The sequence below is a fragment of the Protopterus annectens genome, chromosome 4.part0 (genome assembly GCF_019279795.1).
Source record: "Protopterus annectens isolate FY-2018-M chromosome 4.part0, PAN1.0, whole genome shotgun sequence".
In the NCBI taxonomy this organism is placed as follows: domain Eukaryota; kingdom Metazoa; phylum Chordata; order Ceratodontiformes; family Protopteridae; genus Protopterus; species Protopterus annectens.
In genome coordinates this window covers 907,171,579-907,198,376 of record NC_056733.1, presented here as the reverse complement: position 1 = coordinate 907,198,376, position 26,798 = coordinate 907,171,579, and the positions used below count along the sequence as shown (strand labels likewise).

The following is a 26,798-nucleotide window of genomic DNA, read 5'->3' as shown; positions in this document are numbered from 1 at the left end:
ACTGACATGATCCCCGGGGTGAATTTCCTATCTCCCATCCAATTATCAAGGTTCCTTTTGAAGAGGGCCAATGAGGCACTCTGCTTGACATGTATGGGCAGTCTGTTCCAGTGTATGGGGAGTCTCGGGTTCAGGAACCTATCCCTCCAGCATGTTTTGTTCATTGTGATGATAAGGTCTAGATCCCTGGAGCGTGTGGCTCTGAGGGATTGGGATTTCTTTAAGTGGAGCATGTCCAACAGCTCTGGGTTTGACATGGCCTTGTATGTTAAGCAGAGATTGCCTCTGAGTAGACGATATGCCACAGAGTATAGCTGGAGTTTTTTTAGATGGTCAGCATATGGCATCTGCTTTAGGCCTGTGATTCTTTTAGTGAGGTATTTCTGTGGCCTTTCCAGCTGTTGCAGATGTCTTGTGAGGTACATACCAATTGGGGCATTATACTCTATAATGGGTCTAATGAGGGATGAGTACAGTGGGACAATGACCTCCTTTTTTCTGGATGAAAAGCCCTTAGTGATGAGGTGTGCCACATAAAAGGATTTCCTGACTGTTGTGGTGATGTGGTTATCGAAAGTGAGACCACTGTTCACTTGTGTCCCTAAGTCTCTCATCACACTTTTGATGTTTAGTGTCCTGCCACCTATGTGGTAGTTCATGGGTACATGTTTTTTTCCAAAGGGGATAACTATACATTTCTTGGCATTAAGCTTGAGCCCATGGCTCTGGCACCAGGCATCTGTTTCTGTAAGGCCCTTTTGTAGAGTATCCACATCATTTGGGGATTCAATAATGGCTCCCAGTTTGCAGTCATCTGCAAACTTTGTTAGTCAGAGTCCCTTAGTGTTGGCCTGTATTTCAGAGAAGTAGATGCCAAACAAGAATGGTCCTAGGACTGAACCCTGAGGTACTCCACTTGTCACTTGTCTGGAGCTGGATTTGGAGTCGGCTACTTTTACAGTCTGGGTTCTGTCAGTAAGCCAGTTGGCAACCCATCGAGTGACGTAGGGATTTATGCCCAGCTTAGTAAGTTTATCTATGATTCCAGAGTGGGGGATGGTGTTGAAGGCCTTTGCCAGGTCCAGATAGGCTGTAAGGACCACCTTACCCTCATCCACAGCTCTGGAGACCGATTCGAAGAAGTCAATCAGATTCAGGAGATAAGATCGGCCCTTCACAAACCCAAACTGGGTGGGGTCCAGTGTTTGAAGGTTGCCAATGTCTTTGTTTATAAGTTCCATGATAATGCATTCCATGCCCTTGCAGATCAGGCTTGTCAGACTGATGGGACGGTAGTTCCCGGGATCCAAGGCGGATCCTCCCTTGTGGAGCGGGATAACTGTAGCTGTGCGCCACTCAGTGGGCACGAAGCCTGAGGTGAGGCTATGATTAAACATGACACTTAGGTGGGGCGCCAGTTCATTTTGTAGTTCATGTAGTACACAGCCTGGGATGTCAGGGATAGCCAGAACAAATTTTCTCCATCGCAAGTTGAAAGGCTTCACTGGCAGATTTTATCCCAAATGGCATTCTCAAAAATCTATACCTTCCAAATGGTTTACTGAAAGTGGTTAGCAATGAAGATTTTTGGTCAAGCAAAATTTGCCAAAATGAAGTTTTTGCATCTAAGACAGAAAAAAACAGTGGCATTTGGCATAAGAGCAGCAACTTCCTCAACTGTATGCATTGGATGATGAGATCATTTTAATGTTTTGGTCAAGTCTCTTGGATCAATACATATTCTGATATCATCTGAGCTTTTCTTATGAGCTACCACCATGGAGGATACCCATTCAGTTGGTTCATCTACTGTACAAATTATTCCTAGACGCACCTTTCTGTCTAGCTCAGCTTTTACTCTGCCTTGCATGGCTACTGGAACTTTCCATGCTGGTCTGATAACTGGGCTTATCTTGTGTTCTAACTTCATGAAGTACACAACTGGGAGTTTGACCAACTTGTCTTCAGAAAGATCAGCATAGTCAGAAAAAGTAGTGTGTGCGAAATGTTCGTTGATACATGTGCTTACATGGTGGACCTCTGCGTTAAATGAAAGCAGTCTCATTTTCAAACTGTCTTTGAGGCCTAACAATGACTGCACATATCTGTTGACTATGTAAAATTGCAATTCATAGCTGTTCACAGCAGAATAATATGAAAGCACTACTGAGCCTTCTTTTTGAATTTCTTCACCACCATAAGAAACAAGCTTTGCACACTTTTCCAGATCAAGCTTCTCACCAGCTTTTACTTTAGCAAACATTTCTGCTGACGTAACATTGCACTTTAATCAGTATCAGCTTTGAGCTCTACAGGTCTCCATTTAATCAGAACAGTATAAAATACTTCATTCTTTGCCAAAAATCTACTGCATTGACTGCTTTATCAAGCACAGACACACCATTAGCATAGAAAGTAGGGTCTCAGCTTTCTAATTGATCAACTTGCCTCTTTGAATGGTCTAGTTTAATAAAATAATGTGTTCCCCTTTTGATTTAAAGACCATTTGAAATGATTCCCACTTTTACATGTGTGGCACTGCTGACCAAAACGCTAAGCACTTCTCTCACTTGGGCTCATGGCTACCTCCACAGTTATGACAGTTGACTATGAGGCCTGTCACAAGTTTTGCTCACTCACCCCTCTGCTTTACTGAGTGTGCCCTGGGTTTTACTGTAGCTGCTCTGGGTTTTGCTGAAGTGACCACAGGTTTTACTAGAGAGGCATATTGCGTGGTCCTGTCATTAGGCCTGTATCTTTTAACCTTGTGCTGTATACTATCAACATTAGCACTGGAAGGAACTACAAATATGCTTTTCTCATTTGTAGGATTGTAGGAAGTTACTAGACTAATGGCCATATGGCCCTTACAAGCCTAGCCAAGTTCTACCCTTGTTTCAATGATCAGCACAAATTGCCTTTGTTCCAAGAGGGATAGAAGTGGAACCATCAGGGTGAATTACGTTTACCCATCCAAACATCCAGAATGCGTTTGAAGAGGGCCAATGAAGTGCTATGTTTGACATGAAGTGAGAGTCCATTTCAATGGTGTGGTAACCTCTGAGAGACAAATCTGTCCCTCCAGCAGGTTCTATTAATGTCACATACCAAGTTAAGGCCTTGCAGCATTTCCAGTAAGGCAGGGTCATAGATTACCTTATATACAAGGTATAGCTTGCCTCTGAGTAGTCTATATGAAACAGAATAAAGTGACAGTGATTTCAGATGATCCGCATAGGACAGATGCTGTAGACCTTGAATTTTCCTTGTGAGGAACCTTTGTAATCTCTCCAATTGCTGCAGGTGCTTGGAAAGGTACATACCAAAAGGGGGTTGTACTCAATTACTGGCCTGATGAGGGAAGAATACAGGGAGGTTATAACTTCTTTTTTTTTCTGGAGGCAATGCCCTTACTTATGAGATGAGCAATACAGAATGCCTTTCTTACCACTGTGGAGACATGGTGATCAAGGGTAAGGTTACTGTCAACCGGTGTGCCCAGGTCTGTCACCACTGACTGCATACTTAGGGTGTTGTTACTGATATGGTAAGCATATTTGTGTGCATTTCTATGAGCTCATATATCTGACAAATCTCTATGTCCTTTTTCAAAGTTAAATCACTGTCTTGAAGCAAAATATTTCTCTCTGCATCATCTTTAATACCACACACAAGCCTGTCTTTTATCAACTCAGCTCTTAAATCACCCAATCTGCATGATTTTACCTTGTTTCTCAAGTCAGTTATATATGCTGCAAAATTGTCATTAGGCTTTTGACCTCTTGTGTAAAATATGTGCCTTTCCATTGTAATACTCGTTTGGGGTTACACATTTCTCTAAATGTTCATGTTAAGCACTCAGGGTCTTCCTGCATTTCAGCTGGCACCACATTATGACTGTCTTCCCCCTCCTCTGTATACACAGCTGGGGCATACACACATGAACCCTCCCTTTCAATGTCTACTGAACCAGCTAGATTAAGCAGAATAACAGAATAAATGCCTTTGTACATGTGTCTTTATCAGAAAAAGCAGCCTGTATGAAAATATCGTACTCTTGCTCAAACACTCTCCAGTTTTCAGCAACATTATTATCAAATACAAGTGGAGCAGGTGTGTGAAACACCTGTGCCATACCAACAAAATGTTTTGTAATTATACTGAAATGCACACACCAGGTACTTGAAAAATATTCAGCTGCTCAACAATCTATTTGAAATTACTGTATTCTGCAAAATAACTGTACTGTAATATTGCAAACACTTGCGAACACTTTGCACACCTTGAATATTTTGAATAGTTTTAGTTAATATGAAAAAGAAGCACACAGCTAAAAACACCACTGTTTTCCCTTTTTATACATTTTATGTGATTTGTAAGTTATTTCAAGCATTTTCATAAGCATTTCAAGTACTTTTTATCAATAGATTGTAGTTTTGAACATTTTGTTTAATTGGAAACTCTTTTCAAATGGTTTTAATGCTTCATTTTATATTCGTTGAGTAAAATCATTTAAATGAGTTTTAGTACCTGGATTTATCTTTCTGATCTGTTTGCAAATCATTTGAGCTCCTGGTGATTCACTTCTGTATATTCCTCCAATTGTAGCTGCATGCCTCATGGTCTTGAAGAAGTTTTACTTCGGATCTCATTCAGACACCATGTCATTTGTCTTGGTGTTCATTTGAGTAGTTTATTATACACAAACATATCAAGATGGATGACTGGAACATTAAACTTACGAACTAACTGATTGACTGACTGCTACACTCATACATATTTTCACTCTGGCTGCTCACTCAAATTGGCACTCTTGCTTGCACGTGCAAGGTACTTATATGTACGTGCCCATGAACTGGAATGGTTCTTAAAGGTACAACACACACAATGATCTGCAATGTCTACAACAGAGATATTCTTTAAGCAAGAACTGAAAACAATCATCCCTTTATTAGAGTAAGCTTTGGCCATGCTGTTTGCCACTGGACAGTTAGCCACTTGATACAAAAGAAAATGTAGATGATAATCTACCTGGAGAGCATCTGCATAACAGCCATAGTCCCTTGCCTCTGTGGTGCAGTGGAATAAACAAAGGCTTTTTCTTCCAAAACTCATGCACCCACTTAAGGTAATACCTGAGTTGTTGATGCATATCCTGGCTATGAAAGGCAATCTCTTTCCACTTTTTTTTGTCATCAGAAACAAAATCTAAGAATGTATGGAATGGTTCAAGTACACCTCTGAAACCATCATCAGAAGCAAAATGATTCATCTTAAGGCACAGCCTATTGGTGTGAGACCAAGAATAGTTCTTTAAACATAAAGCTTGACTGACATTCTGCATTTAGAAATAATGACTACCAGGAAGGGCATTTTACAAGATATAAACTTCAATGACATTGAGCTACCAGAATCAAATTGTGGACAGGCAAGCCTGTCAACTGTAAAGTTAAAGTCCCAATGAAAAGAAGGTTTTGTTAAAGGAGTAGAGAAGTGCAGCCCTCTTTTAAGGTGCTCCTTCACCAGCTGGTGCCAGCCCGCAGCTCTGTCCTCCACAAGGACATGATGCACAGTGCCATGTGACACATGCACCTGACGTGATGCACAATGCTATGTAACACATGCACCTGACGTGATGCACAATGCTATGTAACACATGCACTTGACATGATGCACAGTGCCATGTGACACATGCCCTTGACGTGATGCACAGTGCTATGTGACACATGCACCTGACGTGATGCACAGTGCTATGTGACACATGCACCTGATGTGATGCACAGTGCTATGTGACACATGCACCTGACGTGATGCACAATGCTATGTAACACATGCACTTGACATGATGCACAGTGCCATGTGACACATGCACCTGAACATGGAATAACTGGGGCCCACATTACATAGGTGCCTGAGATATGTCTGGAACAGCAAAAGCATGTCTGACCACGGAGGTACAAGATATCAATTTACCCAAATTAAGAACCACTTCCAGGTGCAACCTATGTGCTGCAAATTTAGCAACTTTGTTATACCATTGTTCAAGTTTTAATTTTTGTGAAGCCTGGAGGTTGGCAAGGATGGAACCACCATAAAGAAGAGTTGGGAGGAGATAAGTAGTGGCAAGTGTAGCTTTAGCTGTGTCCATGAGAAAGTTTTTTATTTATTTTATTTATTTGCAGTTTATTTGCCAGGATGGTCCATTTGGCCACTAGGAGCCTGTTTTCAATGGAGTCCTAGGGAGAAAAGTTCCAATTTACAGTTACATTTTAGTTAACAAAGTTGAAAATTACAAATGTTTTAGTTAATAAAGTTGAAAACTACAAACGTATAAGTCAGTTGGAGAAATACAGAGTGACAGTATTACAACAGATTGGCATTTAAACAAATTAGTATATACATGAGCAAAGTTAAATTACAATCAAATTAAGTATTTTTTTCTTTAGTGTGCCATTTCCAACACTTTATTATTGATGGGTACAAGGCTGTAGAATTTATTAGCTAAAGTCAAGGAAGTTATCTAGGATGAGAGCAGGAGCATTTTCAGTGTGAAATTATGTGCGAGTGAAGCACAGTTTTAAAAGTGGAGGGACTGCTAGTGGGGCGGATTAGAGGAGGGAGACAGTTCCAGTGGCAAGCTAGAGAGAAGGACAGAAGATGTTTCCCTGGTGGATGGACAGGTTTATATAATTCTATTAGATTTTGGGAGTTAGATCTTAGAAGTCTATGAGGCTGATGCATTTGAAAGGTGGAAGCAAGAGAGGGGCAGAGAGAGGGGCTGAAAATAATTTTGTGTGTTTGAATAAGTTGGATATATATAAGGTAATTAGGCAACTCTAGCCACTTCACTTGGTGTAGGGAAGTACAATGGTGGGTAGAGTTTCTGTGGCCTGTTGCAAATTTGGAGATTTTATTATAACAGAAGGAGAGTTTTGTCTTGAGTGAAGATTGCAGATTAGTAAGGACAGAGGCTCCATACAGGAGGGATGGGATGAGATACGTAGTAGCGAGAATAATCCAGGTAGAGGGAGAGATATAGCAATTTTGGTGATACAGAATACCAAGCCTCTTTTGAGTTTTTTTGATATTTACTTAGAGATGGCTATCAAACTTTAGTTGATCGTCTATAAGGACTCCAAATATTTTTGCAGTGGAGACTATTTCGAGAAGCGTGTTGTTTCGACTGGTGATAGAGAATGAGTTTTTATCTAGGCTGATAGTTTTAGATGGCGTGAATATCATAAGCTTAGTCTTGGTAACATTGAGTGCAAGATGGTTGTCTAGCATCCATTGCTCAGTAGAAGAGAAGGCGTCCTGGGTTAGTTTTGCTAAGGAGGAAATAGAGGTGGCAGAGCAGATTATAGTTGAATCATCCGTGTATGGGACGAGGTTGGTGTTAGGGATGGCTTGATAGAAGTCATTGATGAAAATGTTAAATAGAAGGGGACCTAGAATTGAGCCCTGGGGCACACTTGTGTGAGTATTTAGGAAGGGTGAGGTGGCTTTGTTCCACTTGACTGCTTGTTGCCTATTTGACAGATAACTGGTGAACCAGTCAATAGAGGAGTGGGATATATTTAGTTTAGAGAGTTTAGTAAGGAGAAGACTATGAGAGGTGGTTCTGAAGGCCTTGGAGAGGTCTAGGAGGAGGGTATATACAATTTTTCCTGACTCTCGGGCCTTATTGATAGTTTCTAGGAAGGAGAGGAGAGCAGTGGTGGTACTATGGCCAGGTTGAAATCCGTGCTGAGTGGGAGTGAGAAGGTGGTTATCTATAAGACAAGGTAAGAGTTGTAAATGGACGCATTTTTTGAGGAGTTTGGAGACAGAGGATAGGATGGCAATAGGCCGAAAGTTAGGAATGTCATTATTATTACCTCCTTTATGGAGTGGAATAATAAAGGCCTTTTTCCAGAGCTGTGGAACATGGCATTCTGTAAGTGACTGAGTTATTAGGATACAGATAGGGAAGGCAACGGCTTCTGTGGCTATCTTTAGGAAGTGGGAGGGTATTTCATCTGGGGCATTAGAACATGGTTCCAAGTTTAGAAGATTTTTTATAGTAGATATAGGGATGGGGTCATGGAGAAGGGAGGAGGTTGAGAGCTGGAGATATTGGAGGAGGAAGGGTTGTATAGAGGTGAGTGTAGGGGAGTGGGGATATTAGTGAAGGAGGATGCACATTTGGCTATGGAGTCAGTGAAGAATGAGTTGAATTAGGAAGCTAAATCCAAGTTGGAGGCATTTGGATTGGGACAGGGGTTTTCTTTTTTGCCTGGGTTAAAAAGAGAAGAGATGCCGTCCTAGAATTTTTTTGGGTTAGTGTTATGGTTATTTTGGAGTGTGGAAAAGTAGGCTTTGCGATCTGAGATAATAAGTTTTTTTTACTTTGTTACAAAGCATTTTATAGTCATAAAGGATAGTGGATGTTTTCGTTTTGTGGTAGTGTTTCCAAGCTTTATCACGGAGTCGCATGTTGGCTAAGGTATTCTTTGTTAACCATGTGACGGGGCTACTTTTTATGCATTTAGTTTTCAAGGGGGCAAATGAGTCTAGCAAGTTTAAGAAAGTAGTAGTGAAGTAGGAAACAGCCTTATCTAGTGATAGAGTTTTCAGTGCGTTCCAGTTTGTACTTAGTGCATTAGAGACTGCATTAGGATTAAAGCTTTTTAACTGCCGAGTGGAGATATAGGTACGGGATAATTGTAGGGAAGAAGGAAGATGATGAGCAAAAGTGGGAAAGTGGTCCCCTAGTGGGTCGGATAAGGTACCACTGTCAGAGATGTATCGGGGATGGGATACCAGAATCCAGTCTAAGGTGCTTCCAGTGAGGAAGTCTTTAGATGATCTGGTGGTCGAGTTGATAAGTTGAGTGAAGTTGTAAAGATTTATATTTAGGGAGTTAGTTGGAGATTGTATTGAGGCCCAATTAATGTTAACATCGCCCATGATTATGGTTTCATTAGTGATATTTGTAGAAAACCAGGAGAGAATTGCTTCGAGAACTGGGATATTATCACCAGGAGAGATGTAAAGGGTGACAATACAAATTAGTTTATGCTTGTTTACATGGAGTAGGGCTGGAATTAATTCAGCATTACTAAATTTGGGAATAGGCTTCGAGTAGGGGGTAATAGAGAGGGATGAGGACTAGAGGAGTGTGATGCCTCTCCCTTTTTATGGGTTCTATCTTTTCTAATAATGCTATAGTTGGGAGGTATTAATTCAGACTCTTTTGTATGAGGTTTAAGCCATGTTTCGGAAATGGACAGAATATCAGGTTTATTGTGAAGAAGCCAGGCATGAAGGTTAGGGATTTTATTACATATGCTCTGAGCATTAAGAGCTGTGAAATGGATGGATTTGCCAGCTGAGTGAGGAAAGTGAGATGCGTAGGTTGAGTTGTTGGGAGGGGGCGGGATTTGGATGAATGTCTCCTGAGAGCAAGATGGAGATAGAGTTACGGATATGGGAAAAGAGATATTTCAATTGTTCAGTATCTGATTTGTGGATTATAAGCATTGATGAGGTTGGGCTAATATAAATGGGGGAAGTAATTTTAGGGTTGGATAACAGTTTATAAGGGAAGAGTATAGCATTTTTGAAAAAGTGGAGACGGGGGGATATACAGGCTGAGGAGTGCTCATGCTGTAAACAAGATGGGATAGTAGAGTGAAATGGGGGAGAGTGATTGGCACAGAGAGGACTAGTGAGTAGATTTAAGTAGGATAAGGTGATGAGAAGTAGTATTTGGGTTAGAAGTGTGGTAGGTTTTGTAGGCATGATGTTGATTGTGGAAACTTATTGGTATAAACTTTAGGATTGGATAGGTATTGGAATAGGCTATGATCAGTAAGGAGTGGGATGAAAGTAGGGGTTTGCACTGGGAGGGACTGATTGAGTTATAGGTGGGATGAATAAGTTGATTGGGTCTGGGAGTGGGTGGGTGTTGTTAAGTAAGTATAAGTGTAGAGATACTGGGGGTGTATGGGATTTGGGGGTAGGGTAGGGGAGCAGAGTGAGCCCGCAGGGCGAACAGAGCGGGTTGAGCCAGGGAGAAGGAAGAAGGCAAGTCAGTGAGAAACAATCAGTGGAGCAAGCACAAAGGTAAGAAAGACACAGGTGGGAGGAACTAGATAAGCTAGGTAGGACCAAAGGGAAGGCAGACAGATTCACTGTGGTTTAGTAGAAACAATAGGACAATAGAAGGATATCAAAACTATTTAAACAAGAAGGAAAAATTGGTTGGCAGTAGGTAGATGCTGCCACCTTGTGGACAAACACGTAACTGCAGTGTGGGGTTTCAAGCACCTAGAGGAGAGAGGATAGACTAGAGAGAGAACGGGTGAGTGGGGGCCATAGTAGGCTGCTAGCATGTACACATAGGGTTAAAATACAGCTGAAAAGTACAGTTAGCTTCCAAAGGGTACATACACTTTTTATTTTTGCTAGTTCTTAGGGAGGTCAGTAGGCTCGCCGAGGGTTCAGTTAGATTACTTTGGAAGGCTCTGTTTATGAGTGGGGAGGCCATGAATACCCCGTAGAGTGGCAGGAGACACCTAGGGTAGGTTTTATGCAGCAAGGCAGAAGTTGTCGTGCAGTGATTAGAAGGCGGGAACATTCAATGCAGCTAAGGAATCAGCAAACATTTGCAGTACACACAGTTGCAGAAAGGAAACCCACATGCAGAGCCAGCAGCCTATGCAGGACAGAATAGGAGGGTACCAAAAGGTATTTACATTTTTGGCTATATAAAGAATAATAGTTTATGATGAGTTTTTATTTTGCAATTTTGTATATGCAGGTCAAATATAAGATTATTTTCCACTATAACCCTTAATAGTTTGCTAAGCAAAGTGACTTCAGTGGTTGTAATATCAAGATGAATGTAGGGGAGGATGGCATAATGGTTAAGGTGTTTACCTTGCAAACATAAGGTCCAGGGTTTGATTCTCAGATGGGGTTAATGGCTAGGCTTAAAATGGCCCACAAAGGCAGTTAGCCTAGTAATAGCCTATGAACCTGTAAGAAAGAGGACTTTAAATTCTGTTTTCTCATGAGAGAGGGCTATGGGGAAAAAAGTAGTAATTTTGTCTTTTTTGGGTTGAGCATGAGTTGAGAGTTATGAAGCCATGTTTCAGTGGCTGGTATAGCTTCCTGGGTAATTTTTTGGAGGTGTACCATGTTGTCAGATGTGCAAATGAGTGGAATAATCTGTGCATTGTATTAGGGTGACTTGTTGTGTGGAAGTATACAGGAAGTCAGTGAAAATGTTACAGAGGATGGGACCAAGGATAAAGCCTTGTGGTACACCAGTGGTGACTGGGGAGGTAAGAAGAGAGCATGGAGTGCCATTTTACTGACTGATACCTATTGGACAGGTAGATTTTTAACTACAGAAGGGTGGGCTGAGAGATGTAGTGAGGACATTTGAAGTAGAAATTTGCTGTGACAAACTGTGTTGAATGCTTTAGACAAGTCTAGAAATAAGGAAGAGACTAGTTTGCCATTATCTCTAGCTTTATTGACAATATCTATATAGGTTATAAGGGCAGTGCTAGTACTATGGGAAGGATGGAAGCCATGTTCTGTAGGGGATAGGAGTTCTTCCTGCAGGAGATAGTCTAGCAATTGTTTTTGAGTACATTTTTCAAGTATTTTGGCGAGGGGAGATACGATTGCTATAAATGTAAAGTTATTAATGTCTGTTGAATTTCCTCCTATGCTCAGAGGGATAATGTGGGACTTTTTACAGAGAGAATGAACGTGGGATATAGCAGGCCACTGCAGCAATGTTGGTGCTCAGATCAGCCACCAGTGGCAGAGACTAGAAACATAAAAAGCCCTGACAGCTGTTTGAATGATGGCATCTGTGATGGTCTCTCACTTTGCAGGTAATGAATGGGCCAGGAATGACTGCTGCCAAGTAGATTTCAAGAATGGATGATGGCTGGCAGGTAACTTCCCCCCTCCAAAAAAAAAAAAAAAAAACACAGCATGAATTATGGGAAGCATGAGGCACCTGGTTTTGTCTTGCATAGCTCCTTGAATCATGAGGCACCTGGTTCTGTCCTACATAGCTCCTGCTCCAAATGGCGTACTTTTATGAGATGTTTTAAAGAAAAAAAGAATAACTGTGTGACTGCATTCACACAAACACACACACACACACACACACACACACACACACACACACACACACGCACACACGTACACACGCGTGTGCGCACACACACACACCCCCACCCACACACACCCACAGACACAGGCGCACACCCACACTCACACACATATAAAAACACACACAGACACAAAACACACACACACACAAACACACACACACATGCTAGCACGTACACACACACACACACACACACACACACACACACACACACACACACACACACACACAAAACACACACACACACACATGCACGCAAACACACACATACACATGTGCTAGCACGTACACACACACACACACACACACACACACACACACACACACACACACACACAGATATAAAAACACACATACATGCACAGAAGCTAGTCCCATAAGGTAATACCACAGACAGAAAACAAATTAAGCAACTAAAGTGTTTAGGATCTCTAGCTATATATACATACATTCAATTACAAAAATGCATTAAGGCAAAACCTAGTTTTGTATTATATAGAGAGAGATAACCCAGACAACCTGAGTTCAACGGCAGCTCATACAATGGAAGAGCTGGGAAGAGAAGGATAAACGTAAATGGCAAATGCCAACCTGCATACTTTGGGAGGAGGGGCTAGTTGTCTTGTGGCTGTTTCACTGCATGGAAGCAGAAACGTGCTGGTGAAACAGCCATAGTTACAGACATGGGCTAGCCTTATGAGGCCAGTGAAAGCAGTCCTCATTAACATGCCGGTAGGAGAACTAACATGTAAGGAACAGTATAGTAGGCACTCATGGTGACACCAGCCACAAATTGGCAGAGTTAAGGCCTAACAGAAAATATCACTGATGGCTGCATAATGATGATCTCTATGATTGGCTCTTATCCCTGATGGCTGCATAATGATGATGTCTATGATTGGCTCTTATCCCTGATGGCTGCATAATGATGATCTCTATGATTGGCTCTTATCCCTGATGGCTGCATAATGATGATCTCTATGATTGGCTCTTATCCCTGATGGCTGCATAATGATGATCTCTATGACTGGCTCTTATCCCTGATGGCTGCGTAATGACGATCTCTATATTTGACTCTTATCTCTGATGGCCGCATAATGGCGGTCTCCATGATTGGCTCTTATTCCTGATGGCTGCGTAATGATGATCTCTATGATTGGCTCTTATCCCTGATGGCAGCGTAATGATGGTGTCCATGACTGGCTGGTACCCCTGATCGCTGCATAATGATGGTATCCATGACTGGCTGTTACCCCTGATGGCTGCATAATGATGATCTCTATGATTGGCTCTTATCCCTGATGGCTGTGTAATGATGGTGTCCATGACTGGCTGTTACCCCTGATGGCTGCATAATAATGATCTCTATAATTAACTCATCTCTGATGGCCGTATAATGATGGTCTCCATGATTGGCTCTTATCTCTGATAGCTGCACAATGATGGATTCCATGATTAGTTCTTATCCCGGATGGCTGCATAAAGATTGCATTCATGATTTCCTTTTGCACTACTGGGAAAGAATAAACTGAGTGATCACAGAGAACTGATGATCAGCAGACAGTGGATGAGACAAAAAGCACACAAAATTGTATTAAGTCAGTTTATCTAGAAGGAGAGAGGATAATCTGTCGATTAGCTAGATCACGTTGTTTATCAGACAGCTAGGAATAGGCTGGCTTCTGAAATAAAGAAAACGGGATAATATGCCCTGCAGTAGCTCTACTATAATCGCACAGCTGGTAAGAATGCAGAGTGCTGCAGACGACAGCACATTGTATCTGTATTATATGCAGAAGACTGAGCTATCTTTTATTATTATTAGACACTGTTACACTGGCTGACCACAAGGCACAACTGCCTGTTTTCATATGTGATTTATATATGGTTAAGATGCTTGTTCAGTGTTACATGGAGCATATAGCAGAAGAGTGACAATATTAATTGTGTTCTGTAAAAATCATGTTACTTGAATAAAAAAACACAACACTGTTTGGAAAATAAATGGATTTTAATGGACATCTGTGCATTTTCTGCAAGCAAGCTAACGTTTGAGGGCTGAAGTTTAGCAAATGTTTCATTTTGTTCAGCAGCAGTTTAGCAAATGTTTCATTTTGTCCAGCAGCAGTCTTGGATTGTAGACTCAACACATGAAAGTTGGTATGGTGTTTGCTCATTCAGCTTGTCCATATATTAGCGAGAATTGCAGGTATCCTGGTTACAGAACCGAAGGATATCTGGGAAGAAGCAGAAAGGCAAGAGTTACATTATTCTATACCAAGAAAAAGTGAATCAAAGCATGGAGTGATTCAAAGTGACAAGTTGGTGGAGAATATGCAATGTATGGGGAATTTTTTAGCCCAAAGCATGCAAGCATATATTTATGTGGCAAGCTCTGTCTAACAAATGAAGAGCGCAGATAGCATATGCAGCAAAGGACACTACTTACTCAGGTAAAGAAAGATGCTTTCTCAAAGTTTTAATCATTAAACTGATATGGGCATGGCTTAAAAAATAAAACCCAAACTCTACAGTTTCAGCAAGCTGGGATTACCTCTTCTGCTAAACTCAGTTCAGCTATTTTTCTTTCTCTCTCTTTCTAGTTCATCCTGACACTCTGGCATAGGTTGAGGGGGTGTTGCATGCACAACCCACAAGGTAGGAAACAAAACACAACATAACAAGACAATAATCTGTATTTGCCCAGCATATAGGGGACTCCATCTGCAGCTGCTGAATACACTGATTGTCAAGATTCATGGAGTAGCTGATATAATGAGCAATTTCTGTTATATCTGAATTTAGGAACCTTCTGCAGTGAACAACGGTTGGGAATAATTATAAGATGTGAAAATTAAACCTCCAGCAAGGCTGGAGATGGGGAATGGCTAAAAGATAAGAACCCCAAAAATTACTTCCTATAGAACTGATGTGCCAGATGAGGCCTGATTCTTGGAATCCCAGTCTATGTAGTAATTCCTAATGAAGGCATGAACCAATGACCAAGTAGCCATGGTACAAATGTTGCCATGGATAAAGTCTTTAAGCAAGCCGAGTAAGTAGCAACACCCATGCTGGAGTGGCCTTTGGCACCACTATTGTCCATCAAGCAGTTATTCACTTAAGGGGTAAAACATAGTGCAGTTAGGAACGCATTTGTGAAGGGTTGCTTACTTACTATGACCCTCTCTTTCTGCAGTAAAGGAGATGAATGCTTATTCTGTCTCCCTGAACTCACGCAGCCTATTCAAACAAAGCCTGAGAGTCTCCCTGAACTCACGCAGCCTATTCAAACAAAGCCTGAGAGTCTCCCTGAACTCACGCACCCTATTCAAACAAAGCCTGAGAGTCTCCTTGAACTCACGCACCCTATTCAAACAAAGCCTGAGAGTCTCCCTGAACTCACGCACCCTATTCAAACAAAGCCTGAGAGTCTCCCTGAACTCGTGCACCCTATTCAAACAAAGCCTGAGAGTTTCCCTGAACTCACGCACCCAATTCAAACAAAACCTGAGAGTCTCCCTGAACTCACATACCCTATTCAAACAAAGCCTGAGAGCCTCCCTGAACTCATGCACCCTATTCAAACAAAGCCTGAGAGTCTCCCTGAACTCATGCACCCTATTCAAACAAAGCCTGAGAGTCTCCCTGAACTCACGCACCCTATTTAAACAAAGCCTGAGAGTTTCCCTGAACTCACGCACCCAATTCAAACAAAGCCTGAGAGTCTCCCTGAACTCACATACCCTATTCAAACAAAGCCTGAGAGCCTCCCTGAACTCACGCACCCTATTCAAACAAAGCCTGAGAGTCTCCCTGAACTCATGCACCCTATTCAAACAAAGCCTGAGAGTCTCCCTGAACTCACGCACCCTATTCAAACAAAGCCTGAGATAACAATGCATGTCAGAGATATCTGTCTTGGTATCTGCTTTCAGAAACACAACATGAAGATGAGTGGGCCTTTCTGAGGACAATTATTATGTCACCTTTGGAGGAAATGGGTAATCCTAATGGAAATTATTCATTCTGGAAGACCTTATATGGCTCCCTATAAATAAAAGCCTGAGTTGGCCTCAGTAATCTCTGAGACTCTGATTATAAGGTCTGAGGGATGCAGGGGATCTAAGCCGGGAGACAGGCCATAAGATATTGCCAGTTGGCATTACAGCCAGGGAGAATTTAATTTGCTTGTTCTGGGATTGCTGCCTATACTCTCAGGAATGTGACAGCCCAAAAGGCACAGCCTTCTCTGCAAGCAATGGGCTGCAAGGAAAACACCTGTCTTTTTTCAAAGAGTTTCTTTATTAAGAGCTGAATCAAGAGGAATGGGTGAAAGGCATACTAAAATCTTCCCTCAGGTGGGAAAGGATGCATGCACCATAAACTCTTCCCCTTGCCCTGTTGAACAAAGCAAAGCGGAAGAGAAAAACACATATTCCTCAGTGGCAAACAGGTCAATCTTTATGGTGCTTGATACCTCAAGAGACAGATTAGGCAGGATTCCTAAACCCTCATCTCTAAGACAGGACTGAACCTCTGTCTCACGGAGCCTCAGTGTGTGGTATGTAATCAAAAGGCTGCATGCATACATCCAGCTGTGATGAGAAGTAAGCAATAGCCCACTGCCAGATGCTTACTTCTCATCACAGCTGGATGTATGCATGCCACCTTTTGATTACATACCACACACTGAGGCTGTCGGACATGAGTAGGAGGGAATCTGCTCTCAGCTCCTCCCCCAAAGCCTTCAAGACCATTAACACTGCCTGTAGCTCCAGCTGACTGATGTGGACCCCACTTTCCTTAGGCAATGCAGAATCTTAGATAGGTTCCTAATCATCACGACATGAGACAGGTTCTGCTGCAGAACAACCCTCAGTGAGAATGATGGACATCTTCCATCATGCCAGAACTGGCTACAAGGGTTTCACACCAAAGGAAGATTCACAAGAGACTAGTAATCATGGTAACCATGCAGCCACTGGCACGTCACTGCCCAGAGCAACACCTACATCCTTAGATATGCGGATGGAGCAATAATGAACATGGTTGCAATTAAGATCAGAAGAGATAGAAAGGTCTAAGCTTGGACCTGGGTCTATATTACCTTATCAAAAAATGTCTTCATCGAATGCCTCTTCATCGACCAATAAACAGCAAAATCTCAAATCTCCGAACAGCCACTTCAGTGAATTTTTTCCCAGGGGAAAAAATTGCTTGGCCAACCAAAAACCAAACAAACTTTTAAACCCTACAAACTGGAGGATGTTGCCTGCCACACCCCCTTAACTAAATATACCAACTCTGAGATCGCACTACAGTGGGGAAAAGGGCAAATTCCCAATGATGGCCAAGCGTTTTTTATACCCTGGGAAAAAATTTGCTGAAATGGCCGTTCGAAGAATTGGGAGTTCGCTCTTTATGGTTCGATGAAGACATTTTTCAATAAGGTAATATGGAACCCTTGGATCCTACTCTGTTCCCTTACCCAGGATGCCAAAGAAATAGCCAGGGAATTGTTATGGCTAGGCTTGTATAGGCCCTAGGGCTGATAGCCTAGTACCAACCTATGAACCTATGAAAATCATGTTGTTCTCAGCTCCCTCTCTGCAGGAATGACTAGCACTGCAGAGTGTGCAGGCAATCTGAACAGGGATCAGAAATGATTTCCATCAGATGTTAGAGACATGAAGGACCTACATCTATAAAGTACCCAGGCCAGAGATGCTACCAGGAAGTCCTTCAATGGGGCCACCACAATCTTGTAATCCCAGCAGGACACATGGGGGTCCTTTCCTGCAAAGTCTCTACCATGATGGTTAGCACTTTGCTAATATTCTAGGTACAGAATACAGCTTAAATGGCTACACGTTGTATTAAAGGTGATACTTCACAGCATACACTGAAGAAACCTCCTTTACAAAGCTCAGACAGTGATATGCCATGAACTGTGCATTGTATCCTGTGCTGCCATGCAGATGTCCTTCAGGACCAAGAACTCACTGACATTTCTTAGTTTTTTTACTAAACGCCTGAGAATGCCAGCTACTAGATGTACTTCATATGGATCTAGTTCAGTTGATTGACCATACACATAGTCGAACAAAAAAAACATATAAGGACTGCAAGAGCAAGCATCCAGAACATCAGCACCTATGCAGGGGGGCAAGCCTTCTTGTACTTCCCCACACTCCCTGCTAATTATATATACCAGCTCCAAAAGTACACATCAGTGAGGAAAGGGCAAATCCCTACTCCTGCTGTTGCACGAGCTCCCATATACAAATGCCAAAATTTTCTTCTGTAAGCATTTGTTTAATACTGTGGGCATGTTCTTGTGGTCTCAATGTTTTGTAGTTTAACCATGTGTATGGTCAATCAACTGAATGGGACCCCCTCATACATCTGTATCGCTTGGTACAGTCTTCTCTTCCTGTTATCCGACAACTGGCTATTTTAAAATATCATTTCCTTAAAAATTCTAAACTTTCACTTTACAATTAATGTTTGTAAATAAAATAGATGGCTGTATTTGAATGTTTGTATTTATAATTTTTATGCATCTTCCCCTTACAATTACTATTTCTACTTTAATTGTTGCACATCTGTTATCTGATATTTGCTGTTGTTTGTGTATATTTGTATATTTTTGCATTTCAGTCTCTTGACGCTGACCAGGGTTTTCACCTGTCAGGATTTTTTCCTGACAGTCAGGAAATCAGGGTCTCTGTAAGGAAATTCAAATTTCCTGAGTTCTTGCGATTCTGAGAGCTACCATATTTCTAAAGTACATTTCCAAAATGTTAACTGCTTCTTTTGGATTTCCTATTTGCATTTAAATGCCTGGATGATGTGAAATGTGACCATTAGCATGAAGTTAGACTAATCAAAAGAATCCCCTTCGCGATACATCTTAGAAGTAGTACACAAAAATGTTTGAGCCTTCTGTTTTCTAAACACTATAGTTGAAAAGAGTCCTCTGACAAATTCGCTAACTCCGTCATCAAATATAAAATAAATAAACAAATCCCTGGAGAATTGCCATCTAGAACCTGATGTACCAGATGTGCTCATTAAAGTTACTGAGGTCCAGACTGGAATGGAAGCTTTCTGTCCCACTGTATATTAACAAGAGGAAGAAGTAAAACTGCTGGCCTTGAGAGGGAGGGCCATTAGAGTCTTTTGGAGGAGAACATTTGGGCCTGTCTCATGAGTTCTTCAGAGAAGGCATTGTCTTGGAGTGGAACTCTTTCTGGAGGCAGATCTAAGGGCTCTAAGATATAGGCATCTATTACTACATCACAATCTCACAGGTCCTTGGTGATGGGTCTCAATGCTGAGAAGAACTCAGAAATCTGTCTCCTACTGACAGCCGTGGACAGTAGTCAGAACACTGAATCGTGGAGCTGCCCCACAGGGTGACTTTGGCATGATGGCCTTTTTTAAGCTGTTTTTGGCTGTCTCACAGCTGACTACCAGCTGCTCCTAGTACCTCTCCTCAATCACTAGGTGTAGTGAACATTTCTTTTCTCCATTAGACTTACTCTAAGCAACGTTTGTGGCCAGCAAGGAGAACAAGCTCTCCCAGGGCAGTGTCATACTGCTGCTGAGGTAGTTCAGGTTACCTTTACCCTACTCCTGCTCAGCCTAAGTAACATCATGGGAGTGGGACGTGCAGCAGGCATCAGTGCTGCACTGCCCCTCACTTCTGCAATTGGCTGACACCGGTAGGGTGCCCTGCCCACCTTCAGGCTGCACCACATCATTCTTTACCCAGCCTCCACCAGGTAAATCAAAGTGCTCAAGTGTGTTCCATTCTTGCACACCTCAGTCCTCTCCCAAGGATGGGCACATCCCTCTTCTCTGCTTGTGCCATCTAGTACCCGAGTTGCTATTTGAACTCAGGTCACCTGGGCTGTAGAAAGGACTTTATCCCTCCACACCATTGGCACAGGTAACCTGGCTAGGATATCTGCCGGAATGAAGGCTACCTTGGGGCTCTTCTCATTCTATGACTGGGCATCGTCTTACTGGAAAACCTGGCCCAGAAGAAGCAAGTGAACACAGGGCAAGAGGCATCTTACAGGCCAAATACAGTGAACAACACCAGTTTCTTTTGAAAGCTTTTAACCCAATCCCGAAAGGCCTGTTTAGACAGGGATAGAGGACTTCTACCCAGAAAATGGCATCTATAACAACCTCTGCCCAAGTTCATACTTAAAGGAGGACAGCCACAGTCAGACCAGCTTGTGTTGGTATAAACCAAAACTCATTACCTTGTTACCATAATCATGGCATCAACAAACTCAAAACTGTACAGGTGTGTAAAAGCCTATAGCAGAAGACATGGTAAAGATTATAATCATCTTTCCTCACCCCAGAATCAGGAAGGGCTACCTGCTTCATAGTGCTTGATCCACCAGTGAGGACTGGAATCTGGACAGGTGAGATAAACAGGTGAAGGATCTAATTCCCACTGTGGCAAAGGGAGAACACTCTTCCATCTAATACTCTCCCATCAGAGCTATTTCTGTTATCTACAATGTCCAGTGCTTCTGACTTCTTATGATGTGATAAGGCAGCATGGTGCTGTGATCTCTGGGACCTGTAATGGACCAAAGGAATTGTGTAGGACTCTGCCCTAAAAGACGTATCAAGGATTTCACTTCACTCTGCTGCGGGCTTTTAGAAAGTATCTGTCTTCTTTGAGAGCACAGCAACCTGGATGCTTTCTGGTTGCAAAAATAGCATCCTTTAAAATAGACTTCTTGGATGGGGGGGGTCTTATGATTCTTTCTTCTCTGGATTCTCATTAAGACATTTCTTGGGGGAAGTTAAGAGTGCCACAGGTCTGTTCATTTAGGACATAATTGGCTTAAGGGTTTTTTCAAAGATGTGAGATTATCTATGCAGAGCTATAGGGTGAAGAGGTCTCAATGCCTTTATCTCTCTGACATAAGACAGTCAGAGACCTCTGAGCTCCCTTCTCAGGGGAAGGAAGGAAAACTTCTCCTGTCTTTACTGCAGGATTGTTAGTCCTCTACTCAATTAACATGAGATATTTTAGAGCATGATATTTATAAGCGTAAGGTTTCTAATAAGAGAAGAGGAGGTATATTTAGATGTGGAGCTTCCGTTCAGTGTCCCTTTGCATCGAATTGTGAAATTGTATATGTTAAAAGCAAGGATAAATATATAGAGGCTGTAACCTTTATGAACTGTGATAGCACAGGAGTTATTTACCTTGCTTTATGTGAAAAATGTGATGCATTTTACATAGGGAAAACTGTGAGCGCAAGCTCAAAAGAAGGCTATATGAACACATGTATGAACTTAGGACTAAAGAAGTGACAAACTCTTTATTCAAGCACATCTTAAGTTGCAAACAGGCAATATATACTTTTTTTTTGCATTTGAACAAATTGTACAGGATCTTAGATGGTGGCCATGGGAGACAAGGATGGAATACAGGGAAATATTTTGGCAGCTTTTTTTTTTGAAGCCAACAGAGTCCATGGATTAAATGAATATGTCTTCCTTACACTGTTAAACTTAGAGTAGCTAAATTATATATATTTTTTTGCATTTGTGATATAAGGGTGTTTACTCAAATGTTTTAACTTTGCTTTTTTAGTAGAATGTTGTTCTTCATTAAGACACTAGAGGGGTAGTGGTTTACAGTTTTAATACAATTTGTTATACTTTTATTAGTTTATTTTTATATGAATTGTAGGATGAAATTGGTGTTTTTAAAGTATGCATTTATTTATGTACTATAAATACATTTACAGATCTTTTAGCAATACTTTTAATTGGATGTGTTTTGGGTTAGTTATTTGAATTTTGTTTAAACTCTCTTTTTCAAACTGTCATTTTAAATGGTGATTTGGTATTAGGGTTCATAGGTTCATAGGTTCATAGGCAGGTACTAGGCTATCTGCCCAAGGGCATTTATAACCCTAGCCAGAATGTGTTGGCTTTCGCCTCCCTTTTAAATTAGTTTCCTGGGCCTCTGTCTAGCAGGGCCACTGAAGTGATCCCAGGGGTAAATTTACGATTTCCCATCCACTCGTCAAGATTCCTCTTGAAGATAGTCAGCGAGGGGCTCTGCCTAATATAAACTGGGATTCTATTCCAGAGTCTCTGGGACAGGAATCTATCCCTCCAGCATGTCCTGTTTATTGTTGTGCTGAGGTTTAGTTCACTGGAGCGTGTGGCTCTATGAGATTTGGTTTTCTTGACGTATAGCATGTCCATTAATTCCAGGTTAGACATGGCCTTATACGTCAGGCATAGATCACCTCTGAGCAGGAGGTAAGCAACCGAGTAGAGCTAGAGTTTCTTTAGTCGAGCTGCATAGGGCATCTCTTTGAGGTCCATGATCCTCTTGGTGAGGTACTTCTGTGGTCTTTCCAGCTGTTGCATGTGCCGAGTAAGGTACATACCAAATGGGGCAATGTACTCCATTATGGGCCTAATGAATGATGAGTAGAGGGGCACAATGACCTCTCTTGATCTAGAGGTGAACCCTTTCGTGATTAGGTGGGCTACATAGAAGGAATTTCTAACCACTTTGGCAATGTGATAATCAAAGGAGAGGTTGCTATCTACCTGGGTCCCCAGGTCCCTAATTACATTTTCCGTACCTAGTGGATTACCACCTATGTGGCAATTCGTGGGCACTTTGTTTTTTCCAAAGGGGATGACTATGCATTTTTTGGCATTCAGCTTGAGGCCATGGTTTTGACACCAGGTATCTGTCTCTGTAAGACCTTTCTGTAGGATGTCTGTGTCAGCCGGAGAGTCGATTATGGCCCCCAGTTTGCAGTCATCTGTGAACTTGGTCAGCCATAGTCCTCCCGTGCTTGCCTGTACCTCAGAGAAGTATATAACGAACAGGAGGGGTCCCAGGACCGAGCCCTGTGGGACGCCACTTGTGACTGGTTTAAAGTCGGACATGTCACCTGCAACTCTGACCATGTGTGTTCTATCCGTGAGCCAGTTGGCCACCCATCTTGTGACATAGGGGTTAATGTTCAAGCTGGTAAGCTTGTCTATGATGTCAGAGTGGGGAATGGTGTCGAAGGCCTTAGCGAGGTCCAGGTAGGCTGTGTGGACTACCTTCCCTTCATCTATGGCCTTGGTAACTGTTTCAAAGATGTGAACTAGGTTTAGGAGGCAGGATAAGTATATTTAAGGAATTGTAGGTACATTACTTAATATCTGATGAAGTTCTTTTTACAGGTACAAAAATGCGATGAGTCAGTTAATGCATTAAGAATTGTATTGAAATAAACAATTCATTTCTACTTTTACTTCTGTATGCTCTCTAGACTTCTCACACTGCCTACTGTAGATTTTTTCGAGTTGCCACCTTTAAGGTGTTTTTGGTATTGGTTTTGGTTTTCTTATAATATTCACCACTTCAAATGCAGTTTGTTTAGATTGTGTTTTTCATTTTCTAGTAATTGCTTTTCTGGCTGTCACCAGAATTCAACTTAACAACAAGGCCTTATTATGCCTAGGCAATTCAAATCCTGTATCCCTGCTCAGAAAATAATTTCCTTAGTTACATCCATTTGCTCAGCCAGTATTTCTGGCAGAGTACTCTGTATGGAATTTTTAAAGCCTGCTATCTCATTACATTCCCAAAACACATGTTCCCAGTTACCTCTCTTCGCCATCACACCTCCAACATTTGCTATCTAGCTGAGAAAAAAATTCTTTGAAGTCTGCTTGGAGTTTAAAAATACCCATGCAAACACTTGTGATCAGTGATCCTGAATCTTCTAGACTTGGTTTCATATTTGGGAGCCATACATGTATCCTACCATTATTTTTTTGTGAATTCCTTACCCAGCCTCTCCTCCCAATATTTTCTAACCTCTAACCTCCTCTGATTGATTCTTATAGTTATCATGCAACGTTCTATAAGCCCTACTAGTCATCCCTTTTTAACAGCAGCTTCTGTTCTAGATTCAATTAAAAACTGAACCAGTGCAGGTCTTTCTCTTATGATCGATTCCCCAACTACTTTCTATTTTGCCTATACTGTGATATCAATTCCTGATAGGGAAAGCAGTTTCTAGCCTGCAGTCCAAATGTCTTCTTGGCCTCTTCTCACTCTATTATCTTATTCTCTCTCTAGTTATTTGCTCTCAATATCTTGTTCTCTTTGCCAATTTTCTCCATTAAATTCTAGCCCCCTCTTGCCTATTGTCTGTACACCTACTTGCAGTCACCCCTATTGGCAGAATCTCCTTTCTTTGTTGGCTTAGTTCTTAGAATACTTTCTGCTGCTTTATAAATATAATATTCTGTATGGATGTTGTTAATCTCGGTAAGAATCTGCATTCAAAATCCCAGTCTCCTTATTTTGTGAATCCCCATGCTTCATCATCATCATCGTCATCCGTTTCTGCTTTGAATTACAACTTTCTGCTTGTGTTATTTATACAAGCCTTAACTGTGCATCTCTAAAATATCCCTTCAAATCAGTTCATAGGTTCATAGATTCATAGATTAGTACTAAGCTAACTGCCCTTGCGAACCATTTTAAGCCTAGCCATTTATCCCTTGTGAGACTCAAACCCTGCACCTTTTGCTTGCAAGGCAAACACCTTAACCATTAGGCCACCCTCCCAACCCTATTAATTATGGGGTTAGTTAATCATGAACTACCTTACTCTACTGGATGCATCAACTTATCCCACTTACTCTTGCCCTCTTCCCTCCCAGAAAAAACCTTCAACTCTTTATTAATTACTGTCCACAGCTTCTCCTCTGATTGATAAAAACATGCCTGACCAGTATATAAAACATAAGAAACTAAAAACATTTCACTACTTGTATCTTGCTATCCATATCCATAAACAAGAGTTTCCAGTTTCTCTATTTTTGTACTATCTTTGGCTTAATCTCTTTACACATACCCTTAGCTGTCATGACAGAATCCTTTTTAACCCATGCTCCCAAATACTTTATTTTATCATGTCCCCATAAATATGGTTTTTGCTGAACCAATTCATGTGTGGGTACATGGTTTATGGCTATAGCTTTTGTTTGTTTTTCATTAATTTTATATCCCGAAAAGACTTGAAACTGTCTTATAATATTCCATAACACTGAGATGTCCTTTTCTGATTTTATCAGGTACAAAATAATATCATCTACAAATAAAGCCAACTTTTCTTGATTACCATACCAATTATATCCTTGAATTTCTAAGTCCCTTATATTCTTTGCCAATGGCTCTATATATTTACACAAATAACAAAGAGGAAAGAGGACACCCCTGCCTGGTTCCTCTGTTCAGTCACAACTTATCAGAGAGGAGCCCTCCCACTTTAAATCCTCTCGCCCACAAACTACTAAATAATCCAAACTTCTGCCCATCCCTTCAAACTATAATACAAACACACACCCCTACTTGACATCTTAGGTCCTCTAACAAACAACTCTTAACCATAACTAAACCCAACAAAAGAACTGGACAATGTCTCTATTCCCATGCCGCTGCCAAACTTTGGAATGTGCTCCCTCTCTCTATTACTCAACTAGACTCTTTAAAAACATTTAAATTTGCACTAAAAGAACACTATCTCAATAACCTTGTCTGTTCTTGTAGTCATATAACTGAACCACCTTAAATGTTTTGGCCACTATACACTGCAAATACCTTTACTAACGTAATATAGTTGCAATTTACACCATCTGTTTTCGTATCCAATCTCTCTTGATTTCTTTATTTCTGTGGCTGAATAAACAGAATTGATTAAACAGTATTCTTACTTATGAGAATATACAAACAGAATTACTAAAAATATAACACACTGGGTTTATTTTCTTGTACTGTATACCTCTATAATATGTATTTGTCTTGTATATCTACTTCAGTTTATACTGTGTAAAAACTTTCTTGACTTTCAATGTTAAGCTGACGTTATGTAAAAATTTCTGTGATTGTATGGAGCTTTTCTCCCCGGGCCTCCAGCCTCCACTGAAAATGGGTCATTGGCCCAGTGGACTTTCCCGGTCAACAAACGTCAATAAATAATAATAATAATAATAATAACCTTACCAAACACCTGCAGCAACTGGAAAGACCCCAAAAGTACCTCACCAAGAGGATCAAAGGGCTCAAACAGATGCCATATGCTGCCCTGTTAAAGAAACTCCAGCTCTACTCAGTGGCATACCGCCTGTTCAAAGGTGATCTGTGCCTGACGTATAAAGCCACGTCCAACCCGGAATTAATGGACATGCTGCACCTCAGAAAATCCAAATCCCATCGAGCTACGCGCTCGAGAGACTTGAACCTCAGCACTGAAATAAATAGGACATGCTGGAGGGACAGATTCATAACCCAGAGTCTCCCTTCACTCTGGAATAAAATCCCAGTCCAGGTTAGGCAGAGTCCCTCATTGACTCTCTTCAAGAGGAATCTTGATGAGTGGATGGGAGATCGTAGGTTTACCCCAGGTATCACTTCTGTGTCACTGTTAGACAGAGGCACAGTATACTAACCTCAAAAAAGGGCATAGCAAAATAAATTTAAAATGGGTGGCGAAAGCCAAACACATTCTGGCTAGGCTTATAAATGCCCTAGGGCAGA

At 41.4% G+C, this 26,798-nt stretch overlaps 1 protein-coding gene across 1 annotated transcript in view; it reads right to left on the bottom strand.

The window, feature by feature from the left end:
• Positions 1 to 14,173: 14,173 nt before the first annotated feature.
• LOC122799664 (melanotransferrin-like) overlaps positions 14,174 to 26,798 on the bottom strand; it is a 560,015-nt gene continuing 547,390 nt past the window's right edge. Inside the window, exon 17 of the mRNA XM_044068867.1 lies at positions 14,174 to 14,418. Within this exon, the coding sequence (XP_043924802.1) occupies positions 14,375 to 14,418 (44 nt within the window). The 3' untranslated portion in view covers positions 14,174 to 14,374. The remainder of the gene's footprint in view (positions 14,419 to 26,798) is intronic.